We start from the raw sequence: 25408 nt of genomic DNA on the forward strand, positions 1-25408 counted from the left end.
TAATTTTACTCAAAAAATATCACTATTTTACAAGAACAACCAAAAAATTGGCAATATTGTGATAAAAGTCAGAATTTTATGACACGTCACCATTTTGCATTAAAAAGTAATAATTTTACATTATAAAGGAATAATTTTACAAAAATCACCATTTTATAAGAAAACTTTAAAATGTTGGCAATATTATAACAATGATTGGAATTTTACTTGGCAAAATTATGCCAAAAGTCATAATTTTACTCAAAAAATATCACTATTTTACAAGAACAACCAAAAAATTGGCAATATTGTGATAAAAGTCAGAATTTTATGACATGTCACCATTTTGCATTAAAAAGTAATAATTTTACATTATAAAGGAATAATTTTACAAAAATCACCATTTTATAAGAAAACTTTAAAATGTTGGCAATATTATAACAATAATTGGAAATTTACTTGGCAAAATTATGCCAAAAGTCACAATTTTACTCAAAAAATATCACTATTTTACAAGAACAACCAAAAAATTGGCAATATTGTGATAAAAGTCAGAATTTTATATGACACGTCACCATTTTGCATTAAAAAGTAATAATTTTACATTATAAAGGAATAATTTTACAAAAATCACCATTTTATAAGAAAACTTTAAAATGTTGGCAGTATTATAACAATAATCGGAAATTTACTTGGCAAAATTATGCCAAAAATCACTATTTTACAAGAACAACCAAAAAATTGGCAATATTGTGATAAAAGTCAGAATTTTATATGACACATGTCACCATTTTGCATTAAAAAGTAATAATTTTACATTATAAAGGATTAATTTTACAAAAATCACCATTTTATAAGAAAACTTTAAAATGTTGGCAATATTATAACAATAATTGGAAATTTACTTGGCAAAATTATGCCAAAAGTCACAATTTTACTAAAAAAATATCACTATTTTACAAGAACAACCAAAACAATTGGCAATATTGTGATAAAAGTCAGAATTTTATATGACACATTTAACCATTTTGCATTAAAAAGTAATAATTTTTTCATTATAAAGGAATAGTTTTACAAAAATCACCATTTTATAAGAAAACTTTAAAATGTTGGCAATATTATAACAATAATCGTAATTTTAATTGGCAAAATTATGCCAAAAGTCAGAATTTTACTCCAAAAATATCACTATTTTACAAGAACAACCAAAAAATTGGCAATATTGTGATAAAAGTCAGAATTTTATATGACACATTTAACCATTTTGCATTAAAAAGTAATAATTTTACATTATAAAGGAATGATTTTAAAAAAATCACCATTTTATAAGAAAACTTTATGTTGGCAATATTATAACAATAATTGGAAATTTACTTGGCAAAATTATGCCAAAAGTCACAATTTTACTCAAAAATATCACTATTTTACAAGAACAACCAAAAAATTGGCAATATTGTGATAAAAGTCAGAATTTTATATGACACATTTAACCATTTTGCATTAAAAAGTAATAATTTTACATTACAAAGGATTAATTTTACAAAAATCACCATTTTATAAGAAAACTTTGACAGTATTATAACAATAATCTGACTTTTGCATTAAAAAGTAATAATTTTACATACAAAAGGAATCATTTTACGAGAAAATATTGCCATATTACAGAAACAGAAAGAATTTGAGAAATTGTTCCCAATTTTATAAGAAAAAAGTCCACACATTGTGAGAAAAAGACTGCTTTTAGGTTTTTAAAAAAAATATTTTCTTTGTAATTGGTTTTTAATCTTCATTATTTACTACAAGTTATTACAGTATGTCTCTATATACATATTTATAAATTTTTTTAAATACATTTTGGCCAAAGGGGGCGCATTTCAATTTCTTACACACACTTGTTATTACATATGTTGACCAGAGGGGGAGCACTTTTAAAACCGACACACAGTTAATTTGAAAAAAATCCCTCCTTTTTGGGACCACTCTAATTTTGATAGATTTCACCACCAGGGGTGCAAATGAGACATTCTCTATTAGATGCAATGGTTTTTCCGTATTGGGACCATGATTTATGTCCTAACTTGTTCACACCTCCTCATATGGAAGGTATTTTTCCTTGTTGATGTCTCATGAAGGGTAGAAATACAAGAACACACACACACACACAAGCACGACTACCCACTCAAATAATGGAAGCATCTCCGTTTTTAGGAGCGGGGAAGAGAAGCAGCACAACTTGACCTTCAAAATCAATAGGATGCAGGATGCAAGATTGTTATTAATGAAGCGTGGCACTGATGTAAAAATAACTCGCTCACCATCACGGTGAGTGGAACAGATGGAGACGTGGACACCCATGGCACAACATGTCACAGGCCCAAGGAGAAACGCCAAGGAGACAGGAGGACTCTGTGTTAAATGAGGATCTGCCGCCCCCTGCTGGTGAGTCGGAGAGGCGCCTGAGGGTTACGTCATCATAATGTAGCTCACACAGGTCGCAGCATTAGGTACACATTGCATCATCCTGGCATTAGAGCAGGGAGGTCAAACTGCTTTTCATTGAGGTCCACTTGTAACAGTGAGTAATGTATGAATTTGCCTCTGGGTTTCTTTATTAATTAGGGACCGCAATGTCCCTTTGGGACAGAGGACCCTATTGTATTTGTAAGGTTTTATTATTATTATTCCGCCGCCTCTTTGAGCTGTAATTTGACCCCCTTAACATGCTTCAAAACTCACCATATTTGACACACACATCAGGACTGGCGAAAATTGCGATCTAATCAAAAAACCAAACCCCAAAACTCAAAATTGCGCTCTAGCGCCCCCTAGGAAAAAACACAGACAAAACTGCTTGTAACTTCCAGTAGAAATGTCGTAGCGACATGAAACAAAAACCTCTATGTAGGTCTCACTTAGACCTACATTTCATACACTGACACCGTTCAGCGAAAATCAACAGGAAGTTGGCAATGCTCCCTTCAAAACAAAAGTTTTGTAAAACAGTCACTTTTGCCTCTTTGAGCTACAATTTGACCCCCTTAACATGCTTCAAAACTCACCAAACTGGAAACACACATCAGGACTGGCAAAAATTGCGATCTAATAAAAAAATCCAACCCCAAAACTCAAAATTGCGTTCTAGCGCCCCCTGGGAAGAAAACACAGACAAAACTGCCTGTAACTTCCAGTACGAATGTCGTAGAGACATGAAACAAAAACTTATTGACAACCCCCAGCAAAAATCAACAGGAGGTTTGCAATTCCCCCTTCAAAACTATTAAAAGTTTTGTAAAAACCGGTCACCTTTTTTCAAAAATGATCTCCTCTAAGCACGATTGTCGTGTCGGCTTCAAACTAGCACAGGAGAGAGATTGAACCCTTCTGATTAAAAGTTGACCAAAGACTTTTAATTACTGCTACGGTTTGGATTTTATGTGCCGTCAAAGTCGGTCCCGTCCATTGCTGCTTGCAGCTTTAATTATATATATTGTTTTAAGTAGACTGTCAATTTTACAGTCAAAACTTTACATTTACAGAATTTTACTGTAAAATATAGTGGTTTATTTTATTTATTTATTTTTTTACATTTTACAGTAAATATAAAAACAGTACCACTGTTTTGTTTTTGTTTTATTTACGGAAAATGCTGGCAATTTTACTGTTATATTGACATTATGTTATGGCTGCCATCCAAGGGCCACTTGTAACAGTGAATAATGGATTTCATTATTAATTAAAGCGGCAAACAGCATTGGTCGGGCCCGCGTATTTGGCAGGTGCTAGTCCTAAGTGTCCCAATACTATTGTCCAGTTTTAGTCCTAAGTGTCCCAATACTTTTGTCAAGTTGTAGTCCCAAGTATCCCAATACTTTTGTCAAGTTTTAGTCCCAAGTATCCCAATACTTTTGTCCAGTTTTCGGCTTAAATGTCCCAATACTTTTGTCCAGTGGTAGTCATAAGTGTCCCAATACTTTTGTCTACTTTTAGTCCGAAGTGTCCCAATACTTTTGTGTAGTGTACCTACCTTGTCTGCATTGTGTGGGCACGCTAGTGCTTCCTGCTTTTAAGCAGCCATCTTGAGAAAACAGCAGCGCAGCAGCATCAGCGCAGCAGCATCAGCGCAGCGGTTCTTTGAAGGCTCATAAAATCAAAACCGGAGCAGTTATAAAAATTATTTCGATAACTTTTATTTGGAGGGGTTCAATCTCTCTCCTGTGTTAGTTTGAAGCCGAAACGACAAACGCGCTCAGAGGAGATAATGTTTGAAGAGAAGTGACCGGTTTATAAAAAAAATCTGTTTTGAAGGGCAAATTGCAAACTTCCTGTTGATTTTTGCTGAGGGTTGTCAATCTATGAAAAGTAGGTCTAAGTGAGACCTACATAGAGGTTTTTGTTTCATGTCTCTCCGACCTTCCCAGTGGGAGTTACAGGCAGTTTTGTCATTTTTTTCTTCCGAGGAGCAGTTTTTTCTCCATTTTATTCAAAAATTGCTCTAGAGCGCAATTTTGAGATTTGGGGTTAGGTTTTTTTTTATTGGATCGCAATTTTTGCCAGTCCTGATGTGTGTGTTCAGTTTGGTGAGTTTTGAAGCATGTTAAGGGGGTCAAATTACAGCTCAAAGAGGCAAAAGTGACTGTTTTTAGTACTTTTTTGTCTTGAAGGGGGAATTGCCAACTTCCTGTTGATTTTTGCCCGAGAATATACTATTATGAAATCTAGGTCTAAGTCAGACCTACATAAAGGATAAAGGATAATAAAACCTTAGAAATTCAATAGGTCCTTATGTCCCATTGTATAAGGACTCCCTTTGGGAGTCCTTATACAATGGGACATGCGGGCCCTAAATATATAAATTGTCTTAAGTAGTAAAAACTTTACATTTACAAAATTTTACTGTAAAATAGTGTATTTTCAAGATTTTTTTTTTTTTTAAAAACATTTTATGGTAAATAAAAAAACAGTACCACTGTTTTTTTTTTGGGGGGGGGGGTTTACGGAAAAAGCTGGCAGCTTAGTTGCCAGAATTTTTTGTGTTAAATTGACATTGGTTTTTACAACATTATATTGTTAATGGAAAAAACAGTACAAGTTATTAGGGCCCGCATGGCCCATTGTATAAGGACTCCCAAAGGGAGTCCTTATGCAATGGGACATAAGGACCTATTGAATTTCTAAGGTTTTATTATTCTTTATTATTATTATACCGACCGCCTCTTTGAGCTGTAATTTGACCCACTTAACATGCTTCAAAACTCACCATATTTGACCCACACATCAGGACCTGCGAAAATTGCCATTTAATAAAAAAACCGAACCCCAAAACTCAAAATTGCGCTCTAGCGCTCCCTAGGGGAAAAAAAACTAGACTGCCTGTAACTCCCACTAGGAAGGTCGGAGAGACATGAAACAAAAACCTTTATGTAGGTCTGACTTAGACCTAGATTTCATACTAGTATATTCTCGGGCAAAAATCAACAGGAAGTTGGCAATTCCCCCTTCAAGACAAAAAAGTACTAAAAACAGTCACTTTTGCCTCTTTGAGCTGCAATTTGACCCCCTTAACATGCTTCAAAACTCACCAAACTGAACGCACACATCAGGACTGGCAAAAATTGCGATAAAAAAACCTAACCCCAAATCTCAAAATTGTGCTCTAGCGCAATTTTTTAATGAAACGCTCAAAAAACTGCTCCTCGGATGAAAAAACTGACAAAACTGCCTGTAACTCTCCCTGGGAAGGTCGGAGAGACATGAAACAAAAACCTCTATGTAGGTCTCACTTAGACCTACATTTCATAGATTGACAACCCCCAGCAAAAATCAACAGGAAGTTTGCAATTTCCCCTTCAAAACAAATTTTTTTTATAAACCGGTCACTTCTCTTCAAGCATTATCTCCTCTGAGTGCGTTTGTCGTTTCAGCTTCAAACTAACACAGGAGAGAGATTGAACCCTTCCGAATAAAAGTTATTGAAAGAATTTTTCTAACTGCTCCGGTTTTGATTTTATGAGCCTTCAAAGACCCGCTGCGCTGATGCTGCTGCGCTGCTGTTTTTTTTAAGATGGCTGCTTAAAAGCAGGAAGCACCAACGTGTCCACACAATGCAGACAAGGTAGGTACACTACACAAAAGTATTGGGACACTTCAGACTAAAAGTAGACAAAAGTATTGGGACACTTAGGACTAGCACCTGCCAAATACGCGGGCCCGACCAATGCTGCTTGCAGCTTTAATTATATATATTGTTTTAAGTAGACTGTCGATTTTACAGGCAAAACTTTACATTTACAGAATTTTACTGTAAAATATAGTGGCTTATTTTTTTTTACATTTTACAGTAAATATAAAAACAGTACCACTGTTTTGTTTTTGTTTTATTTACGGAAAATGCTGGCAATTTTACTGTTATATTGACATTATGTTATGGCTGCCATCCAAGGGCCACTTGTAGCAGTGAATAATGGATTTTATTATTAATTAAAGCTGCAAGCAGCATTGGTCGGGCCCGCATATTTGGCAGGTGCTAGTCCTAAGTGTCCCAATACTATTGTCCAGTTTTAGTCCCAAGTGTCCCAATACTTTTGTCTAGTTGTAGTCCTAAGTGTCCCAATACTTTTGGCCAGTGTAGGTGTCCCAATACTTTTGTCCAGTGGTAGTCCTAAGTTTCCCAATACTGTTGTCTACTTTTAGTCCTAACTGTCCCAATACCTTTGTCCATTGGTAGTCATAAGTGTCCCAAAACTTTTGTCTACTTTTAGTCAGAATTGTCCCAATACTTTTGTCTAGTGTACCTAGCTTGTCTGCATTGTGTGGGCACGTTGGTGCTTCCTGCTTTTAAGCAGCCATCTTAAAAAAACAGCAGCGCAGCAGCATCAGCGCAGCGGGTCTTTGAAGGGTCATAAAATCAAAACCGGAGCAGTTAGAAAAATTATTTCAAACTTTTAATTGGAAGGGTTCAATCTCTCTCCTGTGTTAGTTTGAAGGCGAAACGACAAACGCGCTCAGAGGAGATAGTTTTTGAAGGAAGGTGACCGGTTTTTACAAAAAATTTGTTTTGAAGGGGGAATAGCAAACTTCCTGTTGATTTTTGCTGGGGGTTGTCAATTTATGAAATGTAGGTCTAAGTGAGACCTACATAGAGGTTTTTGTCTCTCCGACCTTTCCAGTGGGAGTTACAGGCAGTTTTGTCATTTTTTTCTTCCGACACATTTAACCATTTTGCATTAAAAAGTAATCATTTTACATTATAAAGGAATAATTTTACAAAAATCACCATTTTATAAGAAAACTTTAAAATGTTGGCAATATAATAACAATGATTGGAAATTTACTTGGCAAAATTATGCCAAAAGTCATAATTTTACTCCAAAAATATCACTATTTTACAAGAACAACCAAAAAATTGGCAATATTGTGATAAAAGTCAGAATTTTATATGACACATTTAACCATTTTGCATTAAAAAGTAATAATTTTACATTATAAAGGAATAATTTTACAAAAATCACCATTTTATAAGAAAACTTTAAAATGTTGGCAATATTATAACAATGATTGGAATTTTACTTGGCAAAATTATGCCAAAAGTCATAATTTTACTAAAAAAATATCACTATTTTACAAGAACAACCAAAAAAATTGGCAATATTGTGATAAAAGTCAGAATTTTATATGACACGTCACCATTTTGCATTAAAAAGTAATAATTTTACATTATAAAGGAATAATTTTACAAAAATCACCATTTTATAAGAAAACTTTAAAATGTTGGCAATATTATAACAATAATTGGAAATTTACTTGGCAAAATTATGCCAAAAGTCATAATTTTACTAAAAAAATATCACTATTTTACAAGAACAACCAAAAAATTGGCAATATTGTGATAAAAGTCAGAATTTTATATGACACGTCACCATTTTGCATTAAAAAGTAATAATTTTACATTATAAAGGAATAATTTTACAAAAATCACCATTTTATAAGAAAACTTTAAAATGTTGGCAATATTATAACAATAATTGGAAATTTACTTGGCAAAATTATGCCAAAAGTCATAATTTTACTAAAAAAATATCACTATTTTACAAGAACAACCAAAAAATTGGCAATATTGTGATAAAAGTCAGAATTTTATATGACACATTTAACCATTTTGCATTAAAAAGTAATAATTTTACATTATAAAGGAATGATTTTACAAAAATCACCCTTTTATAAGAAAACTTTAAAATGTTGGCAATATTATAACAATGATTGTAATTTTACTTGGCAAAATTATGCCAAAAGTCATAATTTTACTAAAAAATATCACTATTTTACAAGAACAACCAAAGAATTGGCAATATTGTGATAAAAGTCAGAATTTTATATGACACATGTCACCATTTTGCATTAAAAAGTAATAATTTTTTCATTATAAAGGAATTATTTTACAAAAATCACCATTTTATAAGAAAACTTTAAAATGTTGGCAATATTATAACAATAATTGGAAATTTACTTGGCAAAATTATGCCAAAAGTCATAATTTTACTCAAAAAATATCACTATTTTACAAGAACAACCAAAAAATTGGCAATATTGTGATAAAAGTCAGATTTTTATATGACACATTTAACCATTTTGCATTAAAAAGTAATCATTTTACATTATAAAGGAATGATTTTACAAAAATCACCATTTTATAAAAAAAACTTTAAAATGTTGGCAATATTATAACAATAATCGTAATTTTAATTGGCAAAATTATGCCAAAAGTCAGAATTTTACTCCAAAAATATCACTATTTTACAAGAACAACCAAAAAATTGGCAATATTGTGATAAAAGTCAGAATTTTATATGACACATTTAACCATTTTGCATTAAAAAGTAATAATTTTACATTATAAAGGAATAATTTTACAAAAATCACCATTTTATAAGAAAACTTTAAAATGTTGGCAGTATTATAACAATAATTGGAATATTACTTGGCAAAATTATGCCAAAAGTCATAATTTTACTCCAAAAATATCACTATTTTACAAGAACAACCAAAAAATTGGCAATATTGTGATAAAAGTCAGAATTTTATATGACACATTTAACCATTTTGCATTAAAAGTAATAATTTTACATTATAAAGGAATAATTTTACAAAAATCACCATTTTATAAGAAAACTTTAAAATGTTGGCAATATTATAACAATAATTGGAAATTTAACTTGGCAAAATTATGCCAAAAGTCATAATTTTACTCAAAAAATATCACTATTTTACAAGAACCAAAAAATTGGCAATATTGTGATAAAAGTCAGAATTTTATATGACACATTTAACCATTTTGCATTAAAAAGTAATAATTTTACATTATAAAGGAATAATTTTACAAAAATCACCATTTTATAAGAAAAATTTAAAATGTTGGCAATATTATAACAATGATTGGAAATTTACTTGGCAAAATGATGCCAAAAGTCATAATTTTACTAAAAAAATATTACTATTTTACAAGAACAACCAAAAAATTGGCAATATTGTGATAAAAGTCAGAATTTTATATGACACATGTCACCATTTTGCATTAAAAAGTAATCATTTTACATTATAAAGGAATAATTTTACAAAAATCACTATTTTATAAGAAAACTTTAAAATGTTGGCAGCATTATAACAATAATCGTAATTTTAATTGGCAAAATTATGCCAAAAGTCAGAATTTTACTAAAAAAATATCACTATTTTACAAAAACAACCAAAAAATTGGCAATATTGTGATAAAAGTCAGAATTTTATATAACACATTTAACCATTTTGCATTAAAAAGTAATAATTTTTTCATTATAAAGGAATGATTTTACAAAAATCACCATTTTATAAGAAAACTTTAAAATGTTGGCAATATTATAACAATAATCGGAATTTTACTTGGCAAAATTATGCCAAAAGTCAGAATTTTACTCCAAAAATATCACTATTTTACAAGAACAACCAAAAAATTGGCAATATTGTGATAAAAGTCAGAATTTTATATGACATGTCACCATTTTGCATTAAAAAGTAATAATTTTACATTATAAAGGAATAATTTTACAAAAATCACCATTTTATAAGAAAACTTTAAAATGTTGGCAATATTATAACAATAATTGGAAATTTACTTGGCAAAATTATGCCAAAAGTCATAATTTTACTCCAAAAATATCACTATTTTACAAGAACCAAAAAATTGGCAATATTGTGATAAAAGTCCGAATTTTATATGACACATTTAACCATTTTGCATTAAAAAGTAATAATTTTTTCATTATAAAGGAATAATTTTACAAAAACCACCATTTTATAAAAAAAACTTTAAAATGTTGGCAATATTATAACAATAATTGGAAATTTACTTGGCAAAATTATGCCAAAAGTCACAATTTTACTCAAAAAATATAATTATTTTACAAGAACAACCAAAAAATTGGCAATATTGTGATAAAAGTCAGAATTTTATATGACACATTTAACCATTTTGCATTAAAAAGTAATAATTTTTTCATTATAAAGGAATTATTTTACAAAAATCACTATTTTATAAGAAAACTTTAAAATGTTGGGAGTATTATAACAATAATCGTAATTTTAATTGGCAAAATTATGCCAAAAGTCATAATTTTACTCAAAAAATATCACTATTTTACAAGAACAACCAAAAAATTGGCAATATTGTGATAAAAGTCAGAATTTTATATGACACATGTCACCATTTTGCATTAAAAAGTAATAATTTTACATTATAAAGGAATAATTTAAAAAAAAATCAGCATTTTATAAGAAAACTTTAAAATGTTGGCAATATTATAACAATAATTGGAAATTTACTTGGCAAAATTATGCCAAAAGTCATAATTTTACTCCAAAAATATCACTATTTTACAAGAACAACCAAAAAATTGGCAATATTGTGATAAAAGTCAGAATTTTATATGACACATTTAACCATTTTGCATTAAAAAGTAATAATTTTACATTATAAAGGAATAATTTTACAAAAATCACCATTTTATAAGAAAACTTTAAAATGTTGTCAATATTATAACAATAATTGGAAATTTACTTGGCAAAATTATGCCAAAAGTCATAATTTTACTAAAAAAATATCACTATTTTACAAGAACAACCAAAAAATTGGCAATATTGTGATAAAAGTCAGAATTTTATGACACATTTAACCATTTTGCATTAAAAAGTAATAATTTTACGTTATAAAGGATTAATTTTACAAAAATCACTATTTTATAAGAAAACTTTAAAATGTTGGCAGTATTATAACAATAATCGGAATTTTAATTGGCAAAATTATGCCAAAAGTCAGAATTTTCCTAAAAAAATATCACTATTTTACAAGAACAACCAAAAAATTGGCAATATTGTGATAAAAGTCAGAATTTTATATGACACATTTAACCATTTTGCATTAAAAAGTAATAATTTTACATTATAAAGGAATAATTTTACAAAAATCACCATTTTATAAGAAAACTTTAAAATGTTGGCAATATTATAACAATGATTGGAATTTTACTTGGCAAAATTATGCCAAAAGTCATAATTTTACTCAAAAAATATCACTATTTTACAAGAACAACCAAAAAATTGGCAATATTGTGATAAGTCAGAATTTTATATGACACATTTGACCATTTTGCATTAAAAAGTAATAATTTTACATTATAAAGGAATGATTTTACAAAAATCACCATTTTATAAGAAAACTTTAAAATGTTGGCAATATTATAACAATAATCGTAATTTTAATTGGCAAAATTATGCCAAAAGTCAGAATTTTACTAAAAAAATATCACTATTTTACAAGAACAACCAAAAAATTGGCAATATTGTGATAAAAGTCAGAATTTTATATGACACATTTAACCATTTTGCATTAAAAAGTAATATTTTTTTCATTATAAAGGAATAATTTTACAAAAATCACCATTTTATAAAAAAAACTTTAAAATGTTGGCAATATTATAACAATAATTGGAAATTTACTTGGCAAAATGATGCCAAAAGTCACAATAGCATGTGTGTATTACTAATCACATCAAATCACCCATTAAAAGTTCCTCCATTATTTATGTAGTGAACATTGTTACACATGATAGTCCTCTTTAGGTAGGAACCGTTATAATAATATAGTATCAAAACAATTTTAAAAAAAGTACAAACAACAAAACTTACGACGTAATCGACATCAATAACAAGAAATACTTTTTCATGGAAATATTCTCAAGGATTGTTTTCAGATGATCATTTAGTCATACAAATGTGATGTTGTTGTGCGAGCCTCAAAAAGAGACCCGTGTAAAAAAGCATTCCCAATTATTGGGATTCATGTAGTGATTTCATCATTTAAGAAGGCGAAATTCAAGTAGAAAAAGGTGAAATGTACAAAATGTAACAGTACAAAAAAATGGGCCATGTAAAAATATGCCTTGTTCCGGTTGAAATGCTGGTGGACATAAAGGGAATAAAAAGCATGCTGCCTCGAGGCTGGGGTGTGCTACGCGGAATAAAAAAGGCCCTCATTAGATGAGGCTGATGAGATGTGGCGTCGGGCGTCACGTGTGCCGAAATACTGCTCGTCGGGTCCTCCCCTCACGCCCTTTTGAGCTTGTCGATGTGAAAGGTGAGCTTGAGGGCGGGGCCCAGCTTCAGGCCCATGTACTTCATCATCACGTCGCTGCGCAGCAACAGCAGCGCTTTGCCGTCAATCTCCTGCGGCAAAAGGAAGGCCACGTCATTTAGCGCTCGCCGAACATTCGGAGGGCACGTGTCATCATAAGGGCTGTAACAGTACGCAACTTTCCCCCCCACGCTTTAAACCCTGCGGTTTATTATCTGGTGTGACTAAATCATGGATTTTTCTTTTTTGGCGACCATAATGCAAATACAGTCATGGCCAAAAATACTGCAGATAATGCACCACTTTTTCCAGAAAATTGTTGAAATTAGACATGTCCGATAATGGCTTTTTTGCCGATATTGTCCAACTCTTGATTACCGATACCGATATACAGGTAAAAGCCAGTAAATTAGAATATTTTTAAAAACTTGATTTATTTCAGTAATTGCATTCAAAAGGTGTAACTTGTACATTATATTTATTCATTGCACACAGACTGATGCATTCAAATGTTTATTTCATTTAATTTTGATGATTTGAAGTGGCAACAAATGAAAATCCAAAATTCCGTGTGTCACAAAATTAGAATATTGTGTAAGGGTTCAATTTTGAAGACACCTGGTGCCACAAACTGATCAGCTGATTAACTCAAAACACCTGCAAAGGGCTTTAAATGGTCTCTCAGTCCAGTTCTGAAGCCTACACAAACATGGGGAAGACTTCAGATTTGACAGCTGTCCAAAAGGCAACCATCGACACATTGCACAAGGAGGGAAAGACACAAAAGGTTATTGCTGAAGAGGCTGGCTGTTCTCAGAGCTCTGTGTCCAAACACATTAATGGAGAGGCAAAGGGAAGGAAAAACTGTGGTCAGAAAAAGTGTACAAGCGATAGGGATCACCGCGCCCTGGTCAAGATTGTGAAAAAAAACCCATTCAAAAATGTGGGGGAGATTCAGAAGGAGTGGACAGCTGCTGGAGTCAGTGCTTCAAGATCCACCACCAAGAGACGCTTGAAAGACATGGGTTTCAACTGCCGCATACCTCGTGTCAAGCCACTGTTGACCAAGAAACAGCGCGAAAAGCGTCTCACCTGGGCTAAGGGAAAAAAAGAGCTGGACTGCTGCTGAGTGGTCCAAAGTCATGTTTTCTGACGAAAGCAAATTTTGCATTTCCTTTGGAAATCGAGGTCCCAGAGTCTGGAGGAAGACAGGAGAGGCACAGGATCCACGTTGCCTGAAGTCTAGTGTAAAGTTTCCACCATCAGTGATGGTTTGGGGTGCCATGTCATCTGCTGGTGTCGGTCCACTCTGTTTCCTGAAATCCAGGGTCAACGCAGCCGTCTACCAGCAAGTTTTAGAGCACTTCATGCTTCCTGCTGCTGACCTGCTCTATGGAGATGGAGATTTCAAGTTCCAACAGGACTTGGCGCCTGCACACAGCGCAAAATCTACCCGTGCCTGGTTTACGGACCATGGTATTTCTGTTCTAAATTGGCCCGCCAACTCCCCTGACCTTAGCCCCATAGAAAATCTGTGGGGTATTGTGAAAAGGAAGATGCAGAATGCCAGACCCAAAAACGCAGAAGAGTTGAAGGCCACTATCAGAGCAACCTGGGCTCTCATAACACCTGAGCAGTGCCAGAAACTCATCGACTCCATGCCACGCCGCATTAACGCAGTAATTGAGGCAAAAGGAGCTCCAACCAAGTATTGAGTATTGTACATGCTCATATTTTTCATTTTCATACTTTTCAGTTGGCCAACATTTCTAAAAATCCCTTTTTTGTATTAGCCTTAAGTAATATTCTAATTTTGTGACACACGGAATTTTGGATTTTCATTTGTTGCCACTTCAAATCATCCAAATTAAATGAAATAAACATTTGAATGCATCAGTCTGTGTGCAATGAATAAATATAATGTACAAGTTACACCTTTTGAATGCAATTACTGAAATAAATCAAGTTTTTCAAAATATTCTAATATAAGAAATACTTGAATTTCAGTGTTCATTTATTTACACATATACACACACATAACACTCATCTACTCATTGTTGAGTTAAGGGTTGAATTGTCCATCCTTGTTCTATTCTCTTGTCACTATCTTTCTAACCATGCTGAACACCCTCTCTGATGATGCATTGCTGTGTGGCACGCACAAAAGTGCTTTCATCAAAAGCACTAGATGGCAGTATTGTCCTGTTTAAGAGTGTCACAACATTGCTGTTTACGGCAGACGGGACTGCTTTACTGTAGACGTTCTTTATATTGTGGGAAAGCGGACTCGGGTCCGCATGGAGCTGGAGGGGGGCGTGGCCTCCAGCTCCGCCTGCATTTCGGGAGGTTTTCGGGAGAAAATTTGTCCCGGGAGGTTTTTGGGAGAGGTGCTGAATTTCGGGAGTCTCCCGGAAAATTTAGGAGGGTTGGCAAGTATGATTTAACTTGAATTGTTTTAAATGACAAATTAAAGGAGCATCACATGCATAGAATATAACTTTTTTTTTTTTACAATTTTGAAAAGGTTGCCAATAATTTTGTCCAGTCCATTTTCGAGTTCTGTACAAAATAATATGAAATTTGGCTTTTTAGGGCCCGCATGGCCCATTGTATAAGGACTCCCAAAGGGAGTCCTTATACAATGGGCCATAAGGACCTATTGAATTTGTAAGGTTTTATTATTCTTTATTCTTCCACCGCCACTTTAAACTGTAATTTGACCCACTTAACATGCTTCAAAACTCACCATATTTGACCCACACATCAGGACCTGCGAAAATGGCCTTTTTAAAAAAAAAACCGAACCACAAAACTCAAAATTGCGCTCTAGCGCCCCCTACGAAAAAAAAAAACTAGACTGCCTGTAACTCCCACTAGGAAGGTCGGAAAGACATGAAACAAAAACCTTTATGTAGGTCTGACTTAGACCTACATTTCATAATAGTACATTCTTGGGCAAAAATCAACAGGAAGTTGGCAATTCCCCCTTCAAGACAAAAAAGTAATAAAAACAGTCACTTTTGCCTCTTTGAGCTGTAATTTGACCCCTTTAACATGCTTCAAAACTCACCAAACTGAACACACACATCAGGACTGGCAAAAATTGCGATCTAATAAAAAACCTAACCCCAAATCTCAAAATTGTGCTCTAGCGCAATTTTTTTAATGAAACGCACAAAAAACTGCTCCTCGGATGAAAAAACTGACAAAACCGCCTGTAACTCTCCCTGGGAAGGTCGGAGAGACATAAAACAAAAACCTCTATGTAGGTCTCACTTAGACCTACATTTCATAAATTGACAACCCCCAGCAAAAATCAACAGGAAGTTTGCTATTCCCCCTTCAAAACAAATTTTTTGTAAAAACCGGTCACCTTCCTTCAAAAACTATCTCCTCTGAGCGCGTTTGTCGTTTCGGCTTCAAACTAACACAGGAGAGAGATTAAACCCTTGTGTATAAAATAACAGAACAGCTTTTTAATACCTGCTCTGGTTTTGATTTTATGACCCTTCAAAGACCCGCTGCGCTGATGCTGCTGCGCTGCTGTTTTTTTAAGATGGCTGCTTAAAAGCAGGAATCACCAACGTGCCCACACAATGCAGACAAGGTAGGTACACTAGACAAAAGTATTGGGACACTTCACACTAAAAGTAGACAAAAGTATTGGGACACTTAGGACTAGCACCTGCCAAATACGCGGGCCCGACCAATGCTGCTTGCAGCTTTAATTTTTTTTTGTGTTGTTCCGATGTAAACTAAAGAAATAAACATGTGAACACCAAAGCCTTTGTAATTTCAACAATTATCTGGGAGAAGTGGTGCACTATCTGACAGAAATGCAGGGGTGCCAATATTTTTGGCCATGACTAGTTAAAAAAAAATAATTAAAAAGCAAAGACACTGAAAAAAGGTGTATCGTTTGTGGTATGGCACCATCTTTTGGACGAGTTCGCTCACTGCAGGGGTGTCAAAACGTATTGCTGAACAGGTTTTTATCCGGCCAGCGGGATGAGCTTGCTAAGTGTAAAAATGAGCTGAAATATTTGAAAGAAACAAACTGTTGTTCTAAATGTGTCCACTGGGTGTCACTGCTATGGAGCTATGTGCTGTATTAAAACATGTACTTTCACTGCTTATTAGTGGTAATATACAAAATGTGGATTGTTACGTTTATGCTTTGATTGTCAAATATGTTATTGGTAATGTAAGTCATCAGTGTGTGAATGTGGAAATAGTGTCAACGCGCTTTGAGTTCCTTAAAAAGGTAGAAAAACGCTATACAAGTACGACCCATTTACCGTTTACCATAACCTAGGACAGGGGTCGGCAACCCGCGGCTCCGGAGCCGCATGCGGCTCTTTGATGCGGCTCAGCAGCTTACTTGCTGAACCCCCTAATTTTCCCGTGAGACTCCCGGATTTCAGTGCCTCTCGCAGAAAACTCCCGGGATTAATATTCACCTATTTTCACCCTTACGGCTATAATAAGGGCGTGCCATGATGGTACAACATTTGACGCCCTCTACAATCTGTATTAACAACGTGCCAGCCCAACACTTGTTATACAATATACATCTTCTGCCTGCACACGTATGTGACAGCAAGGCATACTTGGTCAACAGCCACACAGGTTACACTGACGGTAGTCATATAAAACAACTTTAACACTCTTACTAATAATGCGCCACACTTTGAACCAAAACCAAACAAGAATGACAAACACATTTCGGGAGAACATCTGCACCTTAACACAACAGGACAAATACCCAGAATCCCATGCAGCCCTGACTCTTTCGGGCTACATTATACACACCTGCTATCACCAAACCCCGCCCCCACCCCAACCCTGCTCCCTCACACATCAACCCCCCCCCCCCCCCCCCCCCCCCCCCCTCTCTGTGCATCGGTTGAGGTGGGCGGGGTTTGGTAGCGGGGGGGGGGGGAGAGTTAGGGCTGCATGGGATTCTGGGTATTTGTCCTGTTGTGTTACGGTGCAGATGTTCTCCCGACATTTGTTTGTCATTCTTGTTTGGTGTGGGTTCACAGTGTGGCGCATTATTAGTAAGAGTGTTAAAGTTTTTTTTTTTTAATACCGCCACCGTCAGTGTGACCTGTGTGGTTGTTGACCAAGTATGCCTTGCTGTCACCTACGTGAGCAAGCGGAAGCCCCATACAACATGTGGCTGATCAGGCACGCTGATTGTAGTGGGTGCTATATGCTGTACCATCACGGCACGCATGACGCTGACAAACGCCATTCAGTTAAAACCCGCGTGCCGCACCAGCTTTCAAATTCCACACAAAGGTGTGAGCAGCGTGTCTGAGACCCCTGATTTATAATAGCACAAAGCAAAAAATACACTTTGTATGCCGTGTTATTTCATTTAAAATTTGAAAATATTTTTGCGGCTCCCATTGTTTTCTATTATTTGTGAAACTGGTCAAAATGGCTCTTTGACTGGTAAAGGTTGCCGACCCCTGACCTAGGACATTTCTAAACCCCCCCCCAATTTTTTTTTAATATAATTGGTACATTTCATGTTGTACTTATGACTGGGGACACCTTTTCTGGGCGCACATAAATATGCTGAAACAATATGTATCCCCTTCTAACTGCATGTGTGATTAAAGAAACACGTTTTGTTGTAGATGATGCGACTTATGTACAGAATACACCACATGATGTTAGTACATCCGTTGAGGAAAACTAATAAATTACATTTTGATAATATTCATTTAATCTTTTAATAGATTCAAAATTAACACCAAAGGATTTTAAAACAATTTAAAACCATTTTAAATGTTTTTAATTTTTTTAAACAATTTTAACAATTAACATTTTTTTTAGGGTTGGGGTTGGGGTTAGGGTTAGGTTTAGGGTTGGGGTTAGGGTTAGGGTTGGGGTTGGGGTTGGGGTTGGGGTTGGGGTTAGGGGTGGGGTTAGGGTTAGGGTTAGGTTTAGGGTTGGGGTTAGGGTTAGGGTTAGGGTTGGGGTTGGGGTTAGGGTTAGGGGTGGGGTTAGGGTTGGGGTTAGGGTTAAGATTAGGGTTAGGGTTAAGATTAGGGTTAGGGTTAAGATTAGGGTTAGGGTAAATTTTTTAAAAAAAAATAAAAAAAAAGTTAAAAAAAAGTTAATAAAGTTAAAAAATTAAAAAAAAAAGTTAAAAATATTAAAAAAATTAAAAAAAAATTAAAACATTTTTTAAAAATTTAAAAAAAATTAAAAATTTAATTTTTTTTAAAAAAATTAAAAAAAAGTTAAAATTTTTACAAAAATTAAAAAAAATTAAAAAAAACTTTAAAAATTTAAAAAAATGTTTTAAGTTAAAACGTGATTTTCAAGGTAAAAAAAAATTTTCAAGGTAAAAAAAATTTTCAAGGTAAATTTTTTTTTTCAAGGTAAAAAATGATTTTCAAGGTACAAACATTTTTTCAAGACTCAATTTCACCTATTTGACACAAAGTATAAATAACGACAAATGAAGACAGAATACTATTACCGGCAACATGTACAGTACGTGTAAAAAAAAACACATTATGATTTGTACATTTTCAGAAAGTGCTTGCTCTATTTTTCAAACAAAGAAAACAATGTGAATTTGTCTTTATTTTTAAGTTATCATGCCATGATTTTACCAGTCCGGTCCACTTGGGAATAGATTTTCCTCCATGTGGCCCCAATGTGTTTGACACCCCTGTTCTAGAGCTTTCTGTGTGTGAATGTAATGTATCATGGGTATGGTTTCAGGCAGGGGTGCCCACACTTCTGCAGGCAAGCTACTTTTCAATTGACCAAATGGAGGGGATCTACCTCAGTGGTTCTCAACCTCCTGTGAACATTTTTTTAATTCAAGTACCCCCTAATCAGAGCAAAGCATTTTTGGTTGAAAAAAAGAGATAAAGAAGTAAAATACAGCACTATGTCATCAGTTTCTGATTTATTAAATTCTATAAGAGTGCAAAATATTGCTCATTTGTAGTGGTCTTTCTTGAACTATTTGGGAAAAAAAGATATAAAAATAACTAAAAATTTGTTGAAAAATGAACAAGTGATTCAATTATAAATAAAGATTTCTACACATAGAAGTAATCATCAACTTAAAGTGCCCTCTTTGGGGATTGTAATAGAGATCCATCCATTCTAAACATTTCTTCACAAAAAAATAAATCTTTAACATCAATATTTATGGAACATGTCCACAAAAAATCTAGCTGTCAACATTGAATATTGCATTGTTGCATTTCTTTTTGACAGACATTTTAGTGAGAAACCTGAGCTTGTGCTTCACTGAGGATCTTTTAGTTGATTGACAGTTGGTGCCGTGTGGCACCGCCAGGTAGGGTCAAACCATCATGGCATGGGGGAAACTCTGGCTTTATGGTAATGAATGGAATAGCCTACTTTATGAACTTACATTCATATTTTCTTGAAGTATTATTCAATAAATATATTTATAAAGGATTTTTGAATTGTTGCTATTTTTAGAATATTTAATAAAAAAAAACTCTCACGTACCCCTTGGCATACCTTCAAGTACCCCCAGGGCATACTTGCCAACCCTCCCGGATTTTCCGGGAGACTCCCGAAATTCAGCGCCTCTCCCGAAAACCTCCCGGGACAAATTTTCTACCGAAAATCTCCCGAAATTCAGGCGGAGCTGGAGGCCACGCCCCCTCCAGCTCCATGCGGACCTGAGTGACGTGTTGACAGCCTGTTCACACGTCCGCTTTCCCACAATATAAACAGCTAATGATGGAGGGCGAGTTCTTGGTTTCTTATGTGGGTTTATTGTTAGGCAGTTTCATTAACGTCCTCCCAGCGCGGTAACAACACACAACAACAGCTTTTCGTCTACCGTAAAGCAGTTTGTCTACCGTAAACAGCAATGTTGTGACACTTTTAAACAGGACAATACTGCCATCTACTGTACATGCATATGTGACCCACCCATAATGTGTCACATTTTTGTGTTGATTTATTTATTTTATTTTGTGGTTTGAATTCGTTTTTGGAGCTGTCATTACACATTTATCAGTATTCACATTGGGCAGTAGGGCGTTTCTTCCCAATTGAATGCTATCACCTGCAGACCGGAAGTGTCTTGTCATTCTGATGAGCGCGACCAGTCTGTGAACAATTGAAACGTCCTGTGTGCTTTTTCCTCCTGTATAACAGGTTAGTTTTGGTGAATCAACTCACTGAATAATATCCATGTGATCTTTATAAGTTTAAGTACACATTCTGATGGTGGAGCCTAACTCTAAAGTGTTTGTGAGTTGTAGTTTGTATTTGTGAATGAATCCAGTGCACAGCTGCAGTAATCAATACAAAAAGGCGACGTGAGTGCGCAATGTTTATATAGGAACTTCTGATCCTAATTCAGACTCCCAAATTAGAGCTCCCGTTTTCTTATTGATTTTAAAATGTATATTTGTATAATGTGTGTGTTCTGAAATAGTGACAGAGAATAGAACAAGGATGGACAATTCAACCCTTAACTCAACAATGAGTAGATGAGTGTTATGTGTGTGTATATGTGTAAATACATGAACACTGAAATTCAAGTATCTATTTTATTTATTTATATATATATGTAATAAATATATATATATATATATATATAAAACTAGAATTCACTGAAAGTCAAGTATTTCTTATATATATATATATATATATATATATCTTAACCACGCCCCCACCCCACCCCCGACCACGCCCCCCACCTCCCGAAATCGGAGGTCTCAAGGTTGGCAAGTATGCCCCAGGGGTTATGCCCCAGGGGTACGCGTACCCCCATTTGAGAACCATTGATCTACCTCATTCATATATATAATTTAAAGTTATTTACCGTATTTTTCGGACTATAAGCCGCACCGGCCGAAAATGCACAATATAGAAGGAAAAAAAACATATAAGTCGCACTGGAGTATTAGTCGCATTTTGGGGGGAAATGTATTTGATAAAAGCCAACACCAAGAATAGACATTTGAAAGGCAATTTAAAATAAATAAAGAATAGTGAACAACAGGCTGAATAAGTGTACGTTATATGAGGCATAAATAACCAACTGGTATGTTAACGTAACATATTATGGTAAGAGTCATTCAAATAACTATAACATATAGAACATGCTATACGTTTACCAAACAATCTCTCACTCCTAATCACTAAATCCCATGAAATCTTATACGTCTAGTCTCTTACGTGAATGAGATCAATAATATTATTTGATATTTTACGCTAATGTGTTAATAATTTCACACATAAGTCGCTCCTGAGTATAAGTCGCACCCCCGGCCAAACTATGAAAAAAACTGCGACTTATAGTCCGAAAAATACGGTATACCGTATTTTCCGCACTATAAGGCGCACCTAAAAACCACAAATTTTCTCGAAAGCTGACAGTGCGCCTTATAACCCGGTGCGCTTTATATATGGATACATATTAAGATTCATTTTCATAAAGTTTCGGTCTCGCAACTTCGGTAAACAGCCGCCATCTTTTTTCCCGGTAGAACAGGAAGCGCTTCTTCTTCCACGCAAGCAACCGCCAAGGTAAGCACCAGCCCCCATAGAACAGGAAGCGCTTCTTCTTCTACTGTAAGCAACCACCCGCCCGCGTAGAAGAAGAAAAAGCGCGCGGATATCACCGTACGTTTCATTTCCTTTGTGTGTTTACATCTGTAAAGACCACAAAATGGCTCCTACTAAGCGTCAGGGATCCGGTTCATGAAAAGACGCAATCTCTCCATCCGCACACGGATTACTATTTCACAGCAACTGATATTCCTGTGAACCGCACTGTGGATACAACGGGAGCACGTACGGTGAATATTCGCACCACAGGGAATGAGAAGTCATCCTTCACTGTGGTTCTAGCTTGCCATGCTAATGGCCAGAAACTTCCACCCATGGTGATATTCAAAAGGAAGACCTTGCCAAAAGAGACCTTTCCAGCCGGCGTCATCATAAAAGCTAACTCGAAGGGATGGATGAAGAAAAGATGAGCGAGTGGTTAAGGTAAGTTTAAGTTTACGCGAAGAGGCCGGGTGGCTTTTTTCACGCAGCTCCGTCCATGTTGATATACGTATGTTTGTGATTGCACATTTGCGTACATTTTGGGAGTGAACAGAGTTGTTAGAACGCTGGTTTTTAATATATTATTAAAGTTTGACTGACCTATCTGACTGTTTTTTTGACATTCCTTTAGCGCAGTTAGATGCGGCTTACAACACGGGGCGGCTTATAGGTGGACAAAGTTTTGAAATATGCCGTTCATTGAAGGCGCGGCTTATAACCCAGGGCGCCTTATGGTGCGGAAAATACGGTATATGAAAGAGGTAGATCCACTCGATTTAGTCAATTGAAAAGTAGTTTGCCTGCAGAAAAAGTGTGGGCACCCCTGCTCTAGATACACCATTCCTACACCAGAAAAACACTTCTTGGCTGCCATTTTCATAAAGCGACAGAACGGCGGTCGTCGATAAATGCCGACCGCCGTGGACTTCCTAAAGTTGTGACGTGAGAGAAATTCATGTCAAGTTTCTAGGACCCTAATTATGAATACACAAACCAATACACCCCTGGTAGTAATTACAGTGACGGTATGCGTACGTGTTTCCTGAACAGGTCGGCGTACGGCGCCAGCACGGGGTCGATGTCCCGGATGTACTGCATGACTTCCTCTACGCTCCAAAGGTTGGGGTCCTGACCGCTGGGCTTGGGGCTCTCCCGAAAACTGCCAGAGCCTGAAGGAGCACCGAAGTCATTCATCTGCTGATTGTTCAGGTGTGTGTGTGTGTGTTTGTGTGTGTACCTGACGAGCTGACCTGCCGCACCGCAGACTTCTGCGTCAAAGATTTGGGAGAGAGGGGTCTCTTCTTTAAGTGCTCTGCTTCCGCCATGACACTGCTCTCCAAGCATTCTCCTGAGGAACACAGTAAAAGCCACTGATGAAATAAACAACATTTAATGCAAATCAAGTGAAATATACCTAAGAGGTGTTGGGAGAGGGAGAGCGTTTAAATGAATACATTACTCGTCATTAACTTAACTGTAATCCAAGGAAACACAAAGCTGATTAAAAGTTGAGAGTAACCGTGCAGGTCCTGTTTTACTGCCATCTTTTTTAATCAGGTGCAAACTACAGACTATCCAAACAAATGTCTCACTTAAACTTAACTGAGCTTGAGAGCAACTGGACATCAAAAAATATCATCACTTGAGTTATTCAACTGCAGTGAGTTTGGGCGTCTGTAAATCCAGTTTGGGCTTCAGCGCTTTCGCTTTAAAAAGGTCCCTTTTGGCACACTTGCCAACCTTGAGACCTCCGATTTCGGGAGGTGGGGCGGGGGGGGCGTGGTTAAGAGGGGAGGAGTATATTTACAGCTAGAATTCACCAACTGGAGTATTTCATTCATATATGTATATATATATATATATATATGTATGAAATACTTGACTTTCAGTGAATTCTAGCTATATATACACAGGTAAAAGCCAGTAAATTAGAATATTTTGAAAAACTTGATTTATTTCAGTAATTGCATTCAAAAGGTGTAACTTGTACATTATATTTATTCATTGCACACAGACTGATGCATTCAAATGTTTATTTCATTTAATTTTGATGATTTGAAGTGGCAACAAATGAAAATCCAAAATTCCGTGTGTCACAAAATTAGAATATTACTTAAGGCTAATACAAAAAAGGGATTTTTAGAAATGTTGGCCAACTGAAAAGTATGAAAATGAAAAATATGAGCATGTACAATACTCAATACTTGGTTGGAGCTCCTTTTGCCTCAATTACTGCGTTAATGCGGCGTGGCATGGAGTCGATGAGTTTCTGGCACTGCTCAGGTGTTATGAGAGCCCAGGTTGCTCTGATAGTGGCCTTCAACTCTTCTGCGTTTTTGGGTCTGGCATTCTGCATCTTCCTTTTCACAATACCCCACAGATTTTCTATGGGGCTAAGGTCAGGGGAGTTGGCGGGCCAATTTAGAACAGAAATACCATGGTCCGTAAACCAGGCACGGGTAGATTTTGCGCTGTGTGCAGGCGCCAAGTCCTGTTGGAACTTGAAATCTCCATCTCCATAGAGCAGGTCAGCAGCAGGAAGCATGAAGTGCTCTAAAACTTGCTGGTAGACGGCTGCGTTGACCCTGGATCTCAGGAAACAGAGTGGACCGACACCAGCAGATGACATGGCACCCCAAACCATCACTGATGGTGGAAACTTTACACTAGACTTCAGGCAACGTGGATCCTGTGCCTCTCCTGTCTTCCTCCAGACTCTGGGACCTCGATTTCCAAAGGAAATGCAAAATTTGCATGGTTGGGTGATGGTTTGGGGTGCCATGTCATCTGTCAACCAGCGTGCCTGATAAGCGACACTTTGTATGGGACTTCCACTTGCTCACATAGGTGACAGCAAGGCATACTTGATCAACAACCACACAGGTTACACTGACGGTGGCGGTATAAAAAACAACAACTTTAACACTCTTACTAATAATGCGCCACACTGTGAACCCACACCAAATAAGAATGACAAACACATTTCGGGAGAACATCTGCACCGTAACACAACAGGACAAATACCCAGAATCCCATGCAGCCCTAACTCTTCCGGGCTACATTATACACCCCCGCTACCAAACCCCGCCCACCTCAACCGACGCACAGAGGGGGGGAGGGGGGGTAGCAGGGGTGTATAATGTGCTATAGAGGCTTTGTTATCAGCATGTCTTATTTATCTTTAAAAAATCT

The 25408-nt window shown here is 35.5% G+C and overlaps 1 protein-coding gene and 1 long non-coding RNA gene across 6 annotated transcripts in view; one reads left to right on the forward strand and one right to left on the reverse strand.

The window, feature by feature from the left end:
• LOC133605448 (uncharacterized) overlaps positions 1 to 25408 on the forward strand; it is an 83034-nt gene that overhangs the window by 30072 nt on the left and 27554 nt on the right. For both annotated transcript variants that reach the window (XR_009815144.2, XR_009815143.2), the window contains exons 2-3: positions 2188 to 2418; positions 23267 to 23425. This is a non-coding gene — a long non-coding RNA (uncharacterized lncRNA). The remainder of the gene's footprint in view (positions 1 to 2187; positions 2419 to 23266; positions 23426 to 25408) is intronic.
• Positions 12068 to 25408, reverse strand: part of LOC133605447 (polycomb protein SCMH1-like) — a 47650-nt gene continuing 34309 nt past the window's right edge. For all 4 annotated transcript variants that reach the window (XM_061958789.1, XM_061958790.1, XM_061958786.1 and 1 more), the window contains exons 15-17: positions 23454 to 23564; positions 23252 to 23385; positions 12068 to 12729 (exon numbers count right to left, since the gene is read on the reverse strand). In XM_061958789.1, the coding sequence (XP_061814773.1) occupies positions 12610 to 12729; positions 23252 to 23385; positions 23454 to 23564 (365 nt within the window). In that variant the 3' untranslated portion in view covers positions 12068 to 12609. The remainder of the gene's footprint in view (positions 12730 to 23251; positions 23386 to 23453; positions 23565 to 25408) is intronic.

Source organism: Nerophis lumbriciformis, linkage group LG04, assembly GCF_033978685.3.
Source record: "Nerophis lumbriciformis linkage group LG04, RoL_Nlum_v2.1, whole genome shotgun sequence".
NCBI lineage: Eukaryota > Metazoa > Chordata > Actinopteri > Syngnathiformes > Syngnathidae > Nerophis > Nerophis lumbriciformis.